Source organism: Copadichromis virginalis, linkage group LG4 (genome assembly GCF_057382275.1).
Source record: "Copadichromis virginalis isolate Kocher_CV1m ecotype Utaka linkage group LG4, C_Virginalis_male_GT1.1, whole genome shotgun sequence".
Lineage (NCBI taxonomy): Eukaryota > Metazoa > Chordata > Actinopteri > Cichliformes > Cichlidae > Copadichromis > Copadichromis virginalis.
Genome location: NC_140621.1, coordinates 21,013,184 through 21,033,418, shown reverse-complemented (window position 1 = coordinate 21,033,418; position 20,235 = coordinate 21,013,184). Strand labels below are relative to the sequence as shown.

At 41.5% G+C, this 20,235-nt stretch overlaps 1 protein-coding gene across 2 annotated transcripts in view; it reads right to left on the bottom strand.

Moving 5' to 3' along the window:
• Positions 1 to 20,235, bottom strand: part of prkcab (protein kinase C, alpha, b) — a 130,206-nt gene that overhangs the window by 37,225 nt on the left and 72,746 nt on the right. For both annotated transcript variants that reach the window (XM_085454154.1, XM_085454155.1), the window contains exons 4-5: positions 2,119 to 2,230; positions 196 to 324 (exon numbers count right to left, since the gene is read on the bottom strand). In XM_085454154.1, coding sequence (XP_085310280.1) covers positions 196 to 324; positions 2,119 to 2,230 — 241 coding nt within the window. The remainder of the gene's footprint in view (positions 1 to 195; positions 325 to 2,118; positions 2,231 to 20,235) is intronic.

Genomic DNA, 20,235 nt, shown 5'->3' with positions numbered 1-20,235 from the left:
GTGCTCCAACTAAACTTCCCAACCCTACAGCAATGGTGTATATCTAATTGAACTTCCCCTACATCTAGAAAAATGCTGTAACTTTTTCATGTGGTAGATTAAAGTTAAAAATTGAATATGAATACATCCAACATAACTCTGAGACTGAGTACTTTTGTGCAATCAAGTGATTTACAGACAATAATTTAAACCAACCTGTGACGTGTAGCCTGTCTACGCTGACCTCTATCTTGAGGAACAGGCGACCCCGGCGCTCAGTGTGGTCCGTCCCACACAGGCTCGGCACATTGACCACACACTGTTTGTGCACGTTCATGTCGCAGGCTTGAAAGAGACAGGAAACAGAGACAAACATACAGAGGGTTGACTTCATCTGGAAAGGACTTTGTGTTTGGCTTTTTTTTTTTTGACTTATGCGTGCAGTCATGCAACAATTCATGCTATTGCTAAATGCTAATTTAACACTTGCTGAATTTGAGGTTGAATACTTATATAACAGAAATGTTTAGGGTAAGAGGAGTTACTGTATTTGCATATACTAAAGAAGATGCTGATGTAAAGAACATCTTCTGCCCCTGAAGAAAATATACAAAAAGAATACATTTTCGAGAAGGAGAACCACAACGCAGGAAGATATACAGAATTACTCCAGTTAGCAAAAGATCAAGATTATTTAATAATTGTAAGTTAAACTTTATCCTAAGCTTTGCTGTGCTTACATAGATGCTGGCAAGAAAGTAAGTTGTGTCACTTTCAGACACATACTGACAAAGATAAAGCCCTTAGCTACTCTACTAGTGCAAAGGGGATGCCTGTGAAGCAGTGCAGCTCTTTCAGATAAAACAGTTATACAAGGCTCAAGTTTGGACACCTTTTGTAAGCTCTGTAAGTCAGAATATTTCCACTGAAATATTAATTAGTTTCTCTATGAGTATTGAAGCATGTTGTGTTTAGGCATCACAGTGACAGAGCCCCTCAAAGAGCTGTATGCTGTGCTAACATGACAAAACATTTATTGCAGAGAGTAATCAGAAATGCCTGTTTCAAGTGGTTAAAAGCAGTAATTAAAAGCACCGCTTGCTTTCTCAAATGTGCTGTCTAGTACTTTAACGTCAATAAGTAATCACCACATGGATGTGCTATAATCCCTGTGAGCGGATGAGATCACCATTCAGCGGACTAGCAGTGGGTTGGATGTTGTAGGAAATGTGCTGAATCATGTTACAACATGAGCAAAGGCTGCTGGATTCTAATAATTAAAGATGCTCTTTGTCACGAATCAAAAAGGCAGACGAGAAATGTGTTTTTAATTATTAAATTATCGCCCTGGGATGAGCTAGAGTGCCACCTGACTTTCTTACAGCCTTTCTTCCCCTCTATATACTGCACTTTGTCCTCCTCTCTCTAACCCTCCATCCGTCTCTCCTGCTCTCTTCCCTTCCTTCCTCTTCTTGGCAGGCTTGTCAGGCTGACATGCCGAGAGGAGACAAGGAGAGACGAGAGATGGGGAAGCAGCTCGTAATAGCGATGGCCTCCCCACATTAATTTGTTCTGGTGTGCTCCCATTACCATCTGTGATGAGGCCACCACCAGAGACCCACAGATGGATGGAGAGAACAAGAGGAAGGGAGAATGAGGCACGGTGATGGATGAAGAGGCTTTGGGGGGAGGAGGGAACAGGAAATGTACAGTGAAGGATATAAAAGTGGGAGAATCTAAAGAGAAATTTGTTGTTGGAGAAGGAAAAAGAGGTGTGGAAGTAAGTGATCAGGGGAAAATACCAGGGACAGTGGAGGGGAAAGGAAGGAAAGAAGTGGAAGGGAAAGGAGACTTTAAATGAGGGAAATATGGTGCCGGATCGGGGTCATACATGCAAAGAAAAGGAAGAAGACTTGAAGGAGGAGCGTGGGTGGAAAGAATGGGAGCACACAGAAGACTCAGCAGGGCAGGATAGTGAATTGTGCCTGGGCTGCAGATGTGTCTGAGTGTAGTACAGTACCAGCCTATTCCCATCTGTTCTCATTAGGTGCGGCTCTAGGACGTAAACCGGCACAGCGTGTTTGACACGGCCGCGCTCTGCACGCTCACATGCACACATGTGAACAAGGTGATACTCACTGTCACATTTCATCCCTTGGTGGATGAGCCCATACAGCAGCGAGCCACAGTGGTCACAGAAGGTTGGACTGCCGTATGTGTGAATCTTGAACTTGTGCTTGCTTCTGGGGTCCTGGGCAACAAAGACAGAAAACAGTAAGATGATTACAGCGAGTCACACCTCATTTCTTTTTATTTTGACTTTCTTTTTCAAAGCGGTCTTGAGCAATAGTTTTTGAAAGTTTAAAGTTTTACTTTGGACATTGGCTGCTTTTTCACTTATTTTCAGTTCAGTCCTTGACCACGACCATTTTCAGAGTATTTTTGTATTTGTTAATCCATTTAACACTGACCCATGAATCATTCAAACATAAAAAAGAAACAAGAACAAATCCAGCAACGAGCTGCCACAGGACCTGAGGGGTGAGTCCACAGCCATCTGTAAAACACAGATGTAATGGTTTGATCCCAAACACACTGCCAATGCAGTAAAAAGCATACATGGATAGAAAAACACATCAGTCATATCAGTCGTGGATTGGTCTCTCCAGATGCTGGATCTCAACATTACTGATGCACTGTGGGATCATCTTAACAGAGAAAAGAACAAAAGGCAGCCGACCCCCAAGAAGAGCTTTGAATGGCCTTAAGGAAGCCTGGAAAACTATTCCTGAAGACAACTTAAGGAAATGACAAGAACGCTGACTAGAAAGTCAGGCTGTGTTAAAGAATAAAGGTGGTCGTATCAAATATCGACTTTCAAGCTTGTTAGAATTGTATAAAATCTTCTTTTGCTTTTATGCGTTTCACTGTATGCTTGTTTCAATAAATCTCTGCACATAGTTCCCCATTTTCCTACCCAATTAAAAAGAAATCAATGGTAGCTCAAGACTTTGCCACAGTACTGTATGTAACTGATGCTAGGATAGATACAATGTTAACCAGCTTCCTCAACAGTATTGAATACATTGTACATGCCAATTTTTAAGCTTGGAGTTTCTGATCAACTATGACAGCGGCGCTCAGCCTCCAGGCCACGTACCGGTCCGTGAGTCGTTTGGTACCGGGCCGCGAAAGTTGAGGCTTGGGTGTGAAATGTACGGTTTTCAGGGTTTTTATCGCTAACTCTGTTTCCCGGGGTCTTTTCCTGTGTTGTAGTTGTGTGTCTTATTTTGAAAGAAATATTTACACGTTACCATAGCGACCAGAGAGCATTAAGGGGCAGAAAGGAGGATGTTACTCTCAATGTTGTTAGCGCATTTCAGGAGGACGCTGCTAATAAAGTTACACAATTACACAGTGAATTCGCATTTATTATTATATTTACAAAATACCACAGATTTTGACTTGGTTGTATCATTTTATTTTGTTGTATTTGTCTGCGACACCTTAAAGGCCGGTCTGTGAAAATATTGTCAGACATTAAACCGGTCCGTGGCACAAAAAAAAAGTTGGGACCGCTGAACTATGACACAAGAATCTTAGAAAAACATGGATTGCAGCTTAAGAATTTCTTTGCAACATGTTAAATCAACATTTCTTCCAATGTGTTCACCAGGTTAGCTAATTTCCACAGTCACCACAAAATAAACATAGCTATAATTAAAGGCCTGCAAATGAGGGTGGATAAACCCCCACCAGCATTGCCTCCATCATTCTGAAATGTGTCAGAGTGGCTGGATGTGTAATTATCCAGGCCACTGACTGAGTAAGTGGGCCCGCATCATTGAAAAATGCCCTTTTCTCCACAAACACGCTAAATCAGATAAACAAGAAAATGACAGAAGAAGAGCGCGAGAGAGATGACAGCAGAGGGAGGGCGGAGGAAAGCCTGTGTGTGAAAGAGGAGGGAGCCGTTAGGGTGTGATTGGCAGGGGAATGACTCAGTGGCGTGAGGGTTCCAGAAAAGTCTAATTAACATGTTCTTCTTTTAGTAAGCATGCCTATTTTTACCCCTTTCCTCCAGCCTTTCTTCGAGGCTTTTCTTGTGAGGAAAAAAAAAGACGTAAAAAAAGATGGCGTTTTGGTCAGGCCCTTGTGTCCCGACTGTCTTTTCTCTCGGGTATTCTGCAGACCATTTTTACCTACTTATTGTTGCATGAACACTTCTTCCTCTCCATTATTCAATTGTTGGAACAGTGAATTTATCCTAAAAGAGACTTGCTGAGAGAACTGCAGACACCAGGGACCCAAACAGCAACTGAAGAGAGCTCACATCTCTCTGCTCTCTGTTCCCGTGCCTTTGTCTTTATCCAGCTTTTTCCTCACTCCTTTCCCCAGCAATCTGTGGACAGGGAGCCCAGGAAGTTTCTTGCTTTTTCTGAAGCTTTTATAGGTTTTCTCTCTTTAACGCTATATCACTGTCTCTTTGCTTTTGCTCCCACTCTTCTCAGGAGCTAAGGCTGTAATAAAATTGTATTTTTTTTCTCATGTACTTGCAGCCCGAGTCTTTAACTCAGGATTGCAGGAAGAGGCAGGGCGTGAAAACATAATGTGTTTAGTAACCTTGGATTCCGAACAATGTACTAGTGAAGGCGCACAGATAAGTGCAGATGCACATCATAACCAAAATCTAATACTTGCACAGGCTCAAACTAATTTCTCTCTCCCTCTCTTTCTGGCTCTCTTTTGAACTGCCTGGCGATCTCTAATAAGCAAGATGATGATATAAGACATCATAACACCATCAGTATCTCAAAATCACCACATACTTGCCCCAAAACCTCTCTTAAAGTTAGAATAGAATAAATTAAGCGTACGTAGCATAACCCACCTGGACTTCCTGCTCAAAACCAATACCAATACCAACATTAGCAGTATCCACAGCACCACCAGATCCCAAAATGTTGATTCTGTTCATCTGGAAGTAGTGTTTTCAGTAGGAAAAATGTTGCATCACTCATCCAAGTGACTTCTTCAGTCTCAGCTGACTGCAGGTTTCCCCAATCTGTTTATAAGATTGGGGAAAATGCTGAAAACGCTATGTCGCTACATCGCTACGTCCAGATGAACAGAATCCACTTTTGGGGATTTACTTACCTGGATGATTGAGCATGTATCAAGAAGCACCACCAAATGTTCATTACAGAAGATGGAAGTGCAGATAAAACCTTCTTTTGGCGAAAGTGACTAATTTGTATTATTTTTTTCAACTAGTATAAACCAATGCAAATCAGGCGATTGCACATTACACACTGTTTGAGACGATCATGAATCATAGAACATGGCTAACACCATTAGCAGGATCTCTCTTGTACAGATGTTTCAGATCTACAAAAAAGAAGGAAAAAGAACAACAAGTTGTTTCTTTCTTTGTTGTGATTAGGTTTCAAAAACACTAATATGCATAATATTTAAATGTACAAACACTTGAAGAGGCAGCACACTTGGCAGCTTTTGATTGTGGCCCACGCTGCCACATTTAAAAAATAAAAAAAATCCACAGTTTGGTTGAGTGAACACACAGTTATGGATGTTTTTCATTTTTTCCACCAGAGTCAGAGGGCCCGTGTTGCTTGATGTGAGTATGAGGCACAAAGCCTTAATATCTCAGGGAAACCTTTGCCGTTAGCACTGCATGGCTTTTTCGACTGGCCCGTTCAGCCTTGGGATCCCTATTCACCAGCTGGACCATTGTTTCCACATCACCTTTGAATCAAGCTGCTTTTTTCCGTCTCTCATGGTCTGTCAACTCAGAGGCTGCTAAACAAATCACATGTAGTGGTAAAAGTCACCAGCAGCACACTGTGGTGGCTCTGATCTCATCTGTGTTAGTCTATAACACTATTTTTAAAGTTAAACTGTTTCTCTGGCTTCAACCGGACCGTTTTTCTTTGTTTGCTCTCCCAAAATCTCTATTAGTGTCATTTTATATCCAGTATAAATTCTGAAAATTAAATATTGCCTAAATATTACCTGATGACACCGGCGCGTTCTAATCTTTTCCATCTGGTGATGCAGATAATGAATTAAAACAATCCTGAGCTGTTTCTTTACACAGAGGTTTTTGGCCCTCTGGGCCTTTTAAAAGTGTCAAGTCATTCATCGCTGGGTGCTGAGAGAAACACTGAAAGATATTCGTACTTGCTTTGTTCGCTTAGAAGCAAACATGCACATCAACATCGACTGGAGCTTTCAATAGCGGCGTTCTACAGGTGACTTGTTTGTCTGCTACTCAGTTTTCATTGTTGTTGAAGCCGCTATGAAAAACATGATTCACAGTTCATCAAGAGACAGTCAAAAACGTAAGGAGGTTAGTCACAGAGCCCAGGCACTGGAAAATAAAATTCACAAAACCACGCTTGCATAATGCACAAAATAAAAACATCTGAAAGTATCAAACCTATTTGACAGGTCATCCTTTTAGCCTCAAACACCCTCTCAGTTATTTGAATACAGGACTGTGCTGAGGAAAGGTGTTATCAGATGAACCGCATTAATACTAACAAACAGAGCTGTGGACTTAAAAATGGGAGGTTTGGCTGTGGTGAGTCAAGATGCTTCTGCTGCTGCTGAGTTTCTCAGAGCGTAACAGGTAACAGTAACAATAACTAACAATAATCTATCTATCTATCTATCCACACACGTAAGGTGGAACAGTGGTTGCCTCACAGCAGGAGGATTTGGGTTGAGAATCCACCGGGTGGCTGAGGCCTCTCTGTGTGAAGTCTACACGTTCTCCCCGTGCTTGTGTGGGTTCTCTCCGGGTACTCCAGCTTTCTCCCACAGTCCAAATGCATGTTAGGCTGATTGGTGATTTCAAACTGCCTTGGGATAGACTGGCAACCTGTCCAGGGTGTACCCCACCCCTTGCGTTTGGACATCTGGACTCGCAACCCCGTGACCTTGAACTGGATAAGTGGTTAAGAGGATGGATGGATGGCAAAAAACACTTTTCCAGTTCGGGATGTTTTGGGTAATCATATCCTATACTTTATTCTGCAGAACTGCTCAGATTCGATTGTTTACAACACTCTCGGCACTGTCTGCAGCACATGTGGCAGCAGAGGATGACAGTAGTGTCTCTTCAGTATAAGCTGCTAACCAATTTATGAAATACAGTGCTGGAAAGTTATTAAACAATGACCTCATCATTTACCCTGTCCAAAATAACTCTAGTTGTATGTATAAACATGCATACATGTGTGACTGTAACTAATTTTGTGGAACATAAAGCAATCCATCCATCTTCTTCTCTTTATGCAATTTGGGGGTCACTGAGGGGCTGTAGCACACCCCAGTGGTCACGGGGTGAGAGGCTGGTTGCCAGACTGTTGCAGTGCTAATACAGACAAATGTAGGAAGCGAGGAAGGAACTCGCTTTTCGGGGCTTTGAAGCCGACTGCTGTTTGCTTGCAGACATTCTAGACTATGGTTGCCTGGGTAACCCTCTAATGTATTTACTGCCATTAAACATGTCAATCAACAGTATCCCGCGCTCTGCCTGGAAGTTGAGAAAAGTTAGTCTCACCCATCTTGATCCACGTTGCCAGGTCACTCACTTTCTGCACTTCCACATAGGAAGGCCCCCAGGCAGCTGACAAGTCTAGGATCTTCTTACTATAAAGCAACAGTGCTAAACACAGCAGCACTGTGCTGCCCAATCCTCAGCTGTCAAAAAACATGGCAAGGCTAAAAAAGGGTGGTGCTGCCAGATGGAACAAAAGAAAGTCAGTCCGATGCAGCTCAGTCCCAGATGGCTGCAGCGTGTAGTCAGCCATGAATCTCTGCCAGGAATCGTATGACTTTCATGTTGCCTAATCTGACACAGTGATATCAACAGGCAACCTTTTTTAAGTGTTTATATAATTTAAAGTTAAAAGTACTTCCATGGGAAATTTGTCAGGAGAATTGGGACCAACAGCAAAAGGTTCTTTAAGGTTCACCTGGCCCAGGTTAACAGAGAGACACTTTGTGGAGGTTAAGGAAGTTCACCAGACAGGAGGTGTGACCTCAGCCTACTCCATTATCCTGTCAGGTCTGATCTCAGCGCTCCGCTGCAGTCGCAGGTCTCTTACTGGGAAAAGTAGCACGAACCTCCTCGAAGCAAAACTTCGGAACTGAATGTCAGATCTTCGCTTTAACACGAACAGATTGGAGAACTGAAATGTTTTAATGATTTAAGTCAGCAAAGCTCCATCAGGAATTGTTTTTCTGTTCATCGTTTTACTTTTTATTTATTTATTTTCTTTATTTGTATTTATGCGCTCCACAATCACACACTAGATAACAGCAAAACGGTCCCCAGACATCACTGGGGGGAATTAAATTCCTCAAAAACACCAACAGAGAAAAACAATGAAACTACAATTAAATTAAAAGACCAGAATCATACTGTGTTTATGCAAGAATGTGCATGCTCGTGTGAGTGCCTGTGTGCATGTTGGAAAAAGGCACCTGGGGTAACAAAGTGAACAACTGTACAGTTGCTATGGTGATAACGGGCTGGAGAAAATGCAGTGATAGATTGAAAGCAGGCAGGAAAAAAAACTAAGAGAAAGAGAGAAGGAGGTTTAATAAAATTAAGCATGTGCTGTGCAACTATGAAGAGAGTCTGGTTAGAAGTAAAGGAACAAGAAGAAGAAAAGAAAGAGTGCCAATCTCATAGCCAGATACACGTGATGAAATGCTCCCTTTTCTTCCAAGCTCAAGGTCAGGTGAAAGAAAGGACTGCGCAGGGTTGTTTTTAGCTGAGAGAATCATCAGTTATTCTCTGCCGGTAGAGTGGAACCCAAAACAACCAGTGTTGTCAGGCTCGCCCAAACAAACACTGCCCAGAGCTTCGGCTGAACAGGCGCTAGTCTGACCCGCGATGGTGAAGGGCACACACTGCTTATTGCACTCTGTGACTGCATTAAAATGAGTGTGCCTCAGTGTTTGTGTGCGCATCTGTCTGTTAGAGTGTGTATGATGGTACGAGCACCAGAAAAACAAAAAGGAGAGAAACCAGCGCAAAAGAAGAATGAATAGAAATAGAAATAATAGAAGGAAAAAAAAGATAGAGGTCTACCAATGTGGAGACAAAGAGAGACACATGGACAAAAAAGGAGAACGATGGCAGAGAGAAAGTTGAGCGGCGTTTGTGTGCGAGTGTGTTTGTGGGTGGGCGGGTTTGTTGCATCAAAGTAATACCAAATCTCCAGGCCAAGAGTTGAGACTTTCCACATTCAAGCCACCGTGGGCTTTAGTGAACTGGCTGGCGTACACAATGCCCAGACAACTATTTACACAGAGGGACGATCCACAGTGACAGTCAAAGTGAATCAAAGGCACAAGAAAACATTTTAAGCTGGGATTAAAAGGTATGGAAGCCCAGAGAGGCAAGGGGTGAAAAACTTTTGCAGGAATTATCTTTTATAATGTATTTAGTGTAATTTATTTTGTCTCCGTTATATGTGTTCACTATTTGTTTGTGTTTCTAGTATTTCCTGTGGTTCCCCTGTCTCTGACTGCATGTCTCAGTGTTACTTTAAAGATTAGTTTTCTCTTGTGTCTTGTTTTGATTTCACTTGCTGCTTTTGTTCCTTTGCCTCTGCTGTGATTGTCTGCCAGAGGCGATTTATACTTCTGTGTTAAAGCCACATGCACAAACCCCTCTGAAACCCTGCACTGTAACCTCACGGCCGCCTCCCTGGAAATGTAACCACTCGTCACATCAGTGCAGCCCACCGTTGTGCCTGGCCTGTTTAGGACAGTCAATTTGTCCATTTCCTGCCACTTTTTTCTTTTCTGTGTTAAATCTGCACACTAGGTATGTTGTAATTGTAAACCCCTCTGAAACCTCACATCATAATCCGACTTGGACCTCCAAGGAATTGCAAACATGGCGTCAATATAACGACAAAAAGCGAGGACCCAAAGGGGGGGAGAAATAAATCCCAACATTTTACTTGTTTCTATCACGTCTGGCACCACTTACCAAACACCAGGACACAACCACAAGGTAATTAACACATAGTGCACCAGCACAAGCATGAACGTCAGCCATTCATGTGATGAATAGTAATGACAATGATGTGGGAAGCTTGCATAGCTCATGTGGCCGACGTCACGCTGGAAGATTCATCGCAAAAGTCTAAATCAAACATGAGTTTCACTGGAGGTCTCAGGCCCACAGATCAAGAAAACAGCTGGCAACTGGTCGCTAGAAGGGGGGGGAAAAAAGCATGTTTCAGCTGCAGAGAAGGTGCTGCATCAAGAACCCCCTTGGTACCTTTGGTTGCTTGCAGGTTGCTAGCGACTTTCTCAGGGAAAACTCGCCAACTACTCAACGAGTAAATGTAAACAGACACCATTCGCATTCAAAGTAAAAGCTGAGCCTTTTGAAATCTAAGTTACCACTTAACGTGTATACCCCTACTTGCCAAACGGTGGGGATAAACACCCTTCTCTTTAGTGGTTGCCATGGAGTCGCAGACCAGTCTTTAGGCTTGTGTGACTGAATTGCGTTCACCTGTCTCTTGTTCCCACTCCAGGGTTATAATCCTGTCTTTCCTCTCGTCTTTGTCAGAGCATCATTGTTGAGTTTCCCCTCTTCCTGTTCCCCGTGCTCCTACACATACTCTAGAGTCATCAGAACTCTCCAGAATCATACCACATATTAAAACAATGGAATAAAGATTTGGACTGAGAAATATATGCTTCATCATGGGTTCTTTTAGGATTTCTAGTCATCGTGAGTAAAATAAATTACAGTTCTAGTACTGCCATGTCAAATACTATCACCAAACCGTAACTTGTCTACCAGTTCACACTGACTTTATCCCTCTTTCTCATTCACCCATGCATAAAACACGCACACACTTAGCTATACAGATACAAACCCTGACAGCCACCCGAGTCCTGGGGTGGGGTTTTGCTTCAAGCAATCAATCGTATCACAGGGACTAATCTGTCATCACTGATAAAAACAATAATGAAGCCGTGACTCAGTATGAAAGAAAAAGAAGACAGAGGACAGAGGGCGGCAGAGCTGACACGAGCTATATCAACAGCAGAAAAACTACTTGAGACGAGCAGAATAAGACTTAGAGAGAAGGAGGTCAGGCGATAAAAGGGGGGAAAAAAACCCAAAACTTGTCAAAGGTCATTGAAAACTAGAAAGCGCTGCTGATTTAAAAACAGCATAATGAGTTGCTCTTTATCATGTCGCCGCTTTTATTATCTCCCAGCTAACGTTTCACCCATCAAAGAAGACTCACAGTGACAACTGTGCATGCATTTGCTGTCTCCGGGTTCATCTGTATCTTCAAATCATGCTTGTAAAGGTACCTCTATCCATCACTGATTTAATTAGCGCTATCCCATCTCTCTCTCTCTCCACCTGCAGCTCCTGAGTGTTTACTGGACCATTGTTATCAGACTATCCCTCTGTAAGCCGCATTATGTTAAAGACCGATTTACAGCCAGGCAATCCAAAGTGGAAATTTTTAAACAGATACTGGAGGATATTTGTATTTAAAAAATGTTAGCCCCGAGGTTGCTTCATGGAGACTTTATTTTGCAGTATTTTGCCATTTCCGAGCTCCCTGATGTTATATGAAGTGATGGAGTGTAAGGGTGTTTTCACCCCATGGCCTGCCTGTTCCAGCGGCAGCATAATACACGTCTCGTCAATGCGTCGTTTGTTGTGTGCCTCCTCTGATTACATGCCTTTCTGGTCTTTTTAGAGATTCAAACATCAAAAAGCATTAGTATATCATGGTTCTCGCATACATGAAAGGATGCACTGCTGCATGCGTTCACGCAGGCACACAGACACACACCGGGAGTGTGCGAACAAGCTCATTAGTGAGGAATGGTACAGAGAGCAATGAGAGCAACTTTCCAGTGATTCTTTAATATGAATTGTGCAGTTGGATATCTAGCTGAAGCCATGAGAAGACTTATTAGTCTTGAGCGTCTCATATGGCTTATGGTGCACACCAGTGAAATTACCAGAACAGTCATAGAAACATAATCCGTTAAAAAAAAGATGTTTCAAAAGTGAAATTACAAATTCTGAAGAAAACTGTTGGTTTGTATTAGGTTATTTATACATCAGGTTTTCTTCTTTATTACTATTTCGGTATCATTTTCTTGTTGTAGATGATTGATGTGGTGAGAAGAGTTTAAAATAACAGCCTGATTAACAGACCATCAACCTGGCAATTACCAGTCTTCCCCCATACTTCCGGGTCTACTTTTATAGCATTATTATACACCCAGCCTCCAGTTAATTACATGCACCTATCCAAGGTGCATGTAATAATCTGAAAGAGCAGCGCTGCAATAAAATGCTTTTATAAAAAGCTTTATAAAAAGCTATAATGTAGAAGTTAAGCACCTCTAAAACAAATTTAAACTTCAGGTTGCTGTTCCTGATTAAGGAACTCTTAATCTGTTTTCAAAAAAGCAAAATAAAAAGGAGAAGAGAAGAAAAAGCAGGTTACAGAGATTATATTGTGTGGAAGTGTCGTCATTTCTGTAGTTATCCACGGTGATCACATAGTTAACCACACCCTGATGACTACAATCCTACAGTGCTTCAGTAATGTTGAGGTCTGGGCTCTGAGGAGGCCAATCCATGACTGATAGTGTTGCAGTGTGCTTTTTTTTATCCAGGTATGCCTTTACTGCATTGGGAGCATGTTTGAGATCACTGACATGCTGAGAATTGAAGCTGTTGCCAATCATATGCATTCCAGGTAGTTTTGCATAGTGCTAATGATAATTTTCTATATTCATAAATTCCATAAATTCTGAGAAGATCCTTAACACCACTGACTGGAGCCCTAAACCATTACAGAGCCTCTGCAGTGTTTTACAGTTGTACCTCTCGTCTGACCTCTAAACACAACACTCAAGCACATCTTGGTTGGTTGTAGGACTAGCCTTACTCAGGGCTGATACATATGGAAACACAACCAGGTTCTCAGGTGTCTAGCCGAGAAAGTTGAGCCCAAAAGAAAATCCATCATCGCTCAACCTTTCATAAACCAAGAGGAGCGTCAGTTTTCATCAACATTTGTCCGGGAAGGAGACAAGCTGAGGACAAGCCCCTCAAACCCAGATCTGGGCCCACTGAAGGTTGCCAGGGATTGGCAGATGCAAACAGACTTGGAACAGAGGCTAATTTTTCCCCACAGAGATCGTAACAACAACTTTGCGACCAGACCTCGTCCTTTGGTCTAACTCCCAAAAACTTGCGTACATCACTGAGCTGACGGTACCATGGGAGGAAGCAATTGAGGAAGCGTTTGAGTGTAAGAAGCTGCGGTATGCCAACTTGGCAGCTGAGGCAGAGGACAGAGGCTGGAAGATCAAGGTGGAAGTGGGGTGCAGGGGCTTTGTTGCCAGTACAACAGCAAAACTGCTTAGAGAGATTGGGATCAGAGGACAGGCGCAACGGCAGGCTATAAGAGAACTAGCTAACACTGCTGAGAGGACCAGTCACTGGCTATGGTTAAAAAGGGCTGACAGCACTTGGGCAGCTAAGGCAGTCAGCTAACCGCGAGAGAAAAGAAATATTCCGCTCTTTTCCCCTCTGCTCTTCTTCCCTTTTCTGGGAGGCAGTGGGGAGGTAGAGCGTACAGCCCGATCCAGCGGGGAGGTGTGGGAAGCCAGATCGGGCGCCCCTTTCCGGCTCTCCTCTCTGCTCTCTCCTATCTTGTCCCTCTTGTCTTACTTCTCTCTATCACCTTTTGGGTCTGCCATTACATTTTATATTCTTTTATTCTATTATATTTTATATTCTTCACTGTTTTGTCCAGTTTCCTCAAATTGTCTTAAGGATGCACTGCACACCATGCTGAGACAGGGCTGTGCGATATGACCAAAATCTCATATCCCGATATAAGACATTTATCGTCCTGACAACGATATAAATCACAAAAATGTAACATTTTCTGTAAATTCTGTGACTCTTGGGCAACTCTACTTGCGTGAAGTGTTTTCAGCTGGGCATCCTTTACCTGGAGTCCAGTGTTTTAACCGATGCATGAAACTGTACATTTTTAGACATAAGTTGTAACGGCCACCACTTTCTTTCGAAGTTTGAGTCTAAGGCTTATTTTTTAGCACCTGATGTCTCTGAATTTTGCTTCTCATCTGTAAACTCTCTGCATACTCTTTCACATGATTCAGATTATTTGGAAAAGTCTCAACAGGAGCTTGAGCTTTATTGTGAAAGTGTTACGTGAAAAACAAACAAGCGGACGGCAGAGCCACGCGATGGTTTTACCATCATTGTTGCTAACGACAGCACGTAAAAACAGGCGCTTGTCTGTCCGCACTGTTGTTATATTAAATATAAGAGAAAGAGAGAACTTTAAGAAATTAATATAGCCACTACAGTGACCATCAAAAGCTGAAAATATATTGCTGTAAACAGTTTATTTTACGAAACAAACAATAGCGTAATAGGAAACGATAGACGTTTTTATATCGTCATCTGATATATATATCGTTATATCGAACAGCCCTATGCTGAGATATGTAAAAGTTTTTGCTAATAGTTCTTTATCCTGTTGGTCCAAAAAAATTATATTTTATACCTGTGTTGTCTTTGTCATTATCTGCACATTTATGCAGCCAATGTCCAAAGAAACCATTTTTTTTAAAAGTGCTCCTTGGATACAAAGGACCTTTGCAAAACCTTTGCATAGTACTGTAAATAGGAGGATTAAAGGATCAAAAACAGCTTAGACTGGACTGTCCCACCTCAAGTTGGTAGAACAAGGCAGCCACTCATCTTGGAAACTAAATACAGCCACTGTTCACAAGTGATCCTTGCAAATGTCTGCTCCCTATATATCTTCACTTGTTTTACCAAGGCATAATGCATCACAGATGATGCCTCAGAAATATTCACAGGAAATTTATCACGAACGACAGAGCCATCACACGCTCGTTACACTCATAATCGTAGAACTATTGATCGTGTCCTCAATCCACGCTTCACATTACTGCCTGGTTGGAGATGAACAAACTGCCTCATTGACTCTGTTGTATATAGTATAAGGCTGTATGTGAGGCCAGGGCACTGATGATATTTATGAATATGAGCAAGTTTAAAATGACAACAAAGCACGGCTCAAGTTTGTCAGTTTCAAATAAAAACTTCATTGCAAATGAAAGCATTCTGTTTTTAAACACATATAAGACCAAATTTTACTTAAGAACTAAATGTGTAGACACACACACAGATAAAACACACAGAGTAAAATGAGTACAGAGTAAAATCAAACCGAGCAGACACAGGTGTTCGGCCCTTAATCCTTTCCCGTTGCTATCTAATTAGCAGATCTAGTGTTGAGATCCATTCAAACTGCACCTCTGAGCCGCGCACACGCTTTCATCACAACCCAACTTTCATCATCAAACAGAGCGTTTAATTAGATTGACTAGGATATGAGGCCTGCTTTTATATGCGCGTGGGTTGCCCTTTCTGTGGCATGAACTGTAGCTACAGTCCTTTGTTGCTTCAATTCGCACAAAGGCCAAAGCGGGGTCTTTAACCTGTGAGAGTATCATCACTTCCTGTTTGCGCCTCCATATGACTAGGGGTCTCTGCGGCAGCAGTTATCAGGCTCCATTAGGAGACACTGGTGGCGATAGCTCCATCTCGGCTCATTGGTAATTGAGCTAAATGGCTGTGAGAGAGGATGAGTTGTTCAGAGGATAGTTGACTTTGTCGAGAGGTAGTGGAGAATCCCACTTAGTGTAACAGAAATCCACTGTGCCTATATCTGGCCTGCACTTATGCCTACATGCAATATGTAAACACAGACAACTACTGCTTCAGCACATCGAGGACTGTGGTGAGGACAGGTTGACTGATGCAGTCCAGTAGGAGTCTCTGATGATGTTTGCAGACTATATGTTAGATTGCTGTGTTGTGGGTTTTAGAGAAGACAGTATTAACCAAAAGACAGGAGGCCAAACTGGAGGTGGCAGAGTTTAAGATTTTCATTGGGAGTGATCAGGTACATCGGGGGGACAGCTCAGGTTGAGTCAATCTGGAGACAGACTTAGAGATGTAAGGTTGAAATGATTCGGACATGTGCAGAAGAGGGATAGCGGATATATTAGACAAAGGGCGTTGAAGATGGAGCTGCCAGGCAGGAGGAAAAGAGGAAGACCTCAGAGAAGATTCAGGATTGGTGTGACAGAGGAGGATGGAAGATACAGGAAGACATGGAGGCAGATGATCTGTTGTGGTGACCCCTAATAGGAACAGCTAAAAGAAGAAGAACAAAGGCGGAGATATGTCCAATATCTTCTGAGTTCACATTGTTATTCTATTATTGAACATTAGAGAACCAATTCCATCCCTGGAATGAGCCCTCTGAAGGGCACATTATCTCCAACGTCACTTTTTTTTCTCGATAGCTGTTGCAGCATCTCCCTCTGTATAATTTGGGAATCCCATGTCTTCGACCTGAACGTCACCAGTCGCACCACCTGCACAAGGTTACAAAAATTGAGAAGTGTGCGACCAGCCGAAACACCACCAAAGCGTGGCCCCCATCAGTGAATGTGGAGTCACATAAGCAGTGGGTATAGTTGTAAAAAGAAAAAGAAAAAAAGAAAAGCTGAGCACATGAAATAAACTGCTCCCATACCTAAAGAAGCAAACGGTTCTTTCTGTGAAATTTTCATGAACACTTCCAGTTATTTAAAATAACATAAGAGAGGAGTCTCTAAATAAAAGGTGCACCAGCAACAATGCCAAGAATCAGAGTCGCTCTGCCTTTTGTCTTTAAACAGATAGTACCATGTCCAATCAGTAAACACAACAGTGCTGTGCTGGGACAAAAAAAGAAAAGACCTTTAGAGTGCAGGTAGAGCTAAAAATAATCCAGTAATAAGCAGACAATTCAAAAATAAAGGAGTTTTGGGAAGAGGTTGGAGCAATCATAAAGGAGATTTTGTCAATTAAACTTGTGATGGATCCCAAACTTTTCCTACTGGGATTATATCCTGTAGGGTGTAACATAGATCATTTTGAAAAAATCTTCATAAACATGGGAATACTACAAGCAAAGAGAGTGATAGCTCTAACGTGGAGGAGTCTTGGCAAACCAAGTATTTCACATTGGTTCAAAGAATTGTCTTTATGTTTACCATTAGAGAAAATTACATATACTCTAAAAGATAAACAAGAAATTTTCCAGAAAATTTGGGGGCGCTACATCCAGTATATTGGGAATAAAGATCTATCTGGTTTACTGTGTGAGACAGGGACAGCCTAGCTATTCCCTGTACAGGACCACAACCATATGCTGCAATCTGAAAATTATTCTTTAAAATCTGTCAGAGGTCTCATGGACTCAAGTGCTTTCATTGAATGTACCTTGTGTTTCGTTTATTGTGTAAATTTGTTTGTGTGTGTACTTTATATATGTATATATGTAAAACTTTAATAAACATAATGTTAAAAAAAAAAAAAGCAGACAATTAGTTACTGGCTCAGAATATCTATCAAACTGTCTCTCACTGTTTGCTGCCAGCACTTCCCTCTTAGATCATTTTAATTTAATAATAATTGATTTAATGATGAGTCTTCTTCTTTTTCTTCTTCTTCTGTCTGTTATCTGTTGTTGCTGTTACCAGTTTCTCATTCGTCACAGCAGACTCAACTGTGTAATATACTGAGTCAAACAGCGCCCCTCTATAGATGTGTGGTGAAAGATTGCATTACATTCCCAAAAAGATAAGCAGGGAGCTGAGTTTGCTTCGCTTGGAAAATAAAAAATAAAAACAATCAGACCAATTAAGTCATACCACTGCGTCAGCTGCATTTTTACTGGCTGACTTGCTTCTGCTGAGGGTTCCTGCTCACTCAGCAAGTACGGACTTTATCAACGTTAAAGAATAAAATAAACGTGTCAGAAGAAGACTTGTGGACAGGATGGACTTTTCAGCTTTAGTGTGGATTTGTTCAACACAGTTATCACAAACAAACGCCACCCTCTTCAAATAGGGTGAGGGACAAGCACACCCCTTTTACTCTGTGTCTGGACACAGAAAACATACACAGATGAATATTTTTTATGTAAAATTATTTATGAGTGATTACAAATGTAAAAACAATCTTGTTTTATTATCATAACAAGTGAAAAACCCCAGAGCATCCCTGATGAACAAATTATGACTCTGATAATATAGTTGAACAACGTTTCTCCCACCTCTTTACTTTTTTTAATTTTTATTTAGTGGCATACTAACATATCGACTGATATATTGGCCCTGCAGATGTACAATGTCAGGCTCTGGCTGACTGAATTGCTCATGTATCCATGCTTGCAGTTTTGCATATAGAGTCTTGGCTGGATTTAGCTGCATGTGTTAGTCTACTGAAGCAGTACTTTTAATACGGCTGTATACACACAGAAAACTAGCATAGTGGGCGGCAGCTGTAGGTTACCTGAACAGATTGTGACTATTTACAGCCTTGGCAAGTTTATTATTGTTGTTAGCCTGTTCTGTTGGGCACTGAACATTTGTTATAGTTTTAAATGATAAGGAAGCCTGAACAGGATTTTTGTATATCAGGGAAATAAAACAGAGTTACTAAGTCCTTTCTTTTAATACATTATCACAGAGAGGATGTGTTATGCATGCCAGTGAACTTGGATAACAAGGCATGTGCCAGTCTTGAATCTGTATGGTGCCGTTTTGTGTAAAATGCAATCCAATAGATGGGGGTTAGTGTTTCAAAATACCCACACAACCAGACTGGTTTAAATTGGCTTACCAAGTCTCAGAAAAGGCCAGCTGTTACAATAAAGTCATAAAAGTTTAAGAAAAGGGGAAAGTTACAAAACTTTTCAGGTCATCTATCACCTGGCTTCCCACAATGTTTTATAGCAGCCCCCACTTTTACCCTAGTTCCCCTGGTGTGTTTATTAAAGCTTTCACTTGCAGGAGAACAGGACAACTGGCTGTTAACATACCTGCCCGTTAATCACTGCAACATCGCCACTGAATCCAAGCAGGACGGGCCCCAGGTGGCCATCTCACACGGAAACTATATTTAACCATCGCACAATATAAACAACAGAAAAGAAGAAGCTGCACTTTCACAACTAAGGAGAGTGTACACATGTTCATGTGTGAACACACACACTCTTTCTAAACACAAAGTACTATTTTCTGTAGGAGGCACAATAAAAATACAGGTATCCAATCCTATTTGTCACTCAAATGAACGACTGAAAATGGCTATAACCGATATTTTTATAATAACTAAGCATAAAATGTAATAGAGAAAACAATGTGACAGTGTGAAAGGGGTCGCTCATAGTGATGAACCTGCAGAAAATGATGAATCTGTATCTCATCTTTGCTTTACAGAGATTTATACACAGATTCATCTCTTTGTTTCTTTGCCCTGATGCAAAGTCACCGTTGTGGTTTACTGGTGTGTTGGTTTCTCATCTCCAGGCAAAGCTCTAAAAACACCGTGCACCACAAACGCTGAGCAGACACAGTCAACATCTAGCTGGGTACTAGTTTCTAATACCTGCCTACATGATGAGCACAAGGGCAGCCCGCATGTAACAGTGAATATATAAGTATAAGAATATAAGACTGCAGATTACAAGTCACTTTAGAATTGACTGACACGAAAGCATATTGAAGCCCAGAGAACTGTACTTTAGTACAATGCACACAAAAAAAACAGATATTTTGTTTTGTTTGAACAGTTTTTGAAAATTTAATATTTACCTAAAATGCCTTTGCATTAACGGCACTTGGTCTTCAGCAGAGAACTGGAATGCAGTTTAATAAATTAAAAGAAAAAGTTATTATCTTCCCTGTAATTGAATAAAACCTGGGTCACCACAGTGATTATATTTCATGAAAAATGCTTAAGATACACATACAAATCCATTACAGACTGTTGTATATATATGGGATTTAAAGTAAAGAAAAAATCTGCTTTACATTTTCTAAAGCGAAGAGAATTCTGATCTAGTTTTTTGTGTGTTTGACATGTAAATGTGTAAACAGATGCTCTGTTTGTCCTTCCTTATGCTGGCTGTGTGTGTGTACTAAACCCTGTGACATTCAGGCTGTGTGTGTGTGTGTGTGTGTGTGTGTGTGTGTGTGTGTGTGTGTGTGTGTGTGTGTGTGTGTGTGTTTGCGATCATC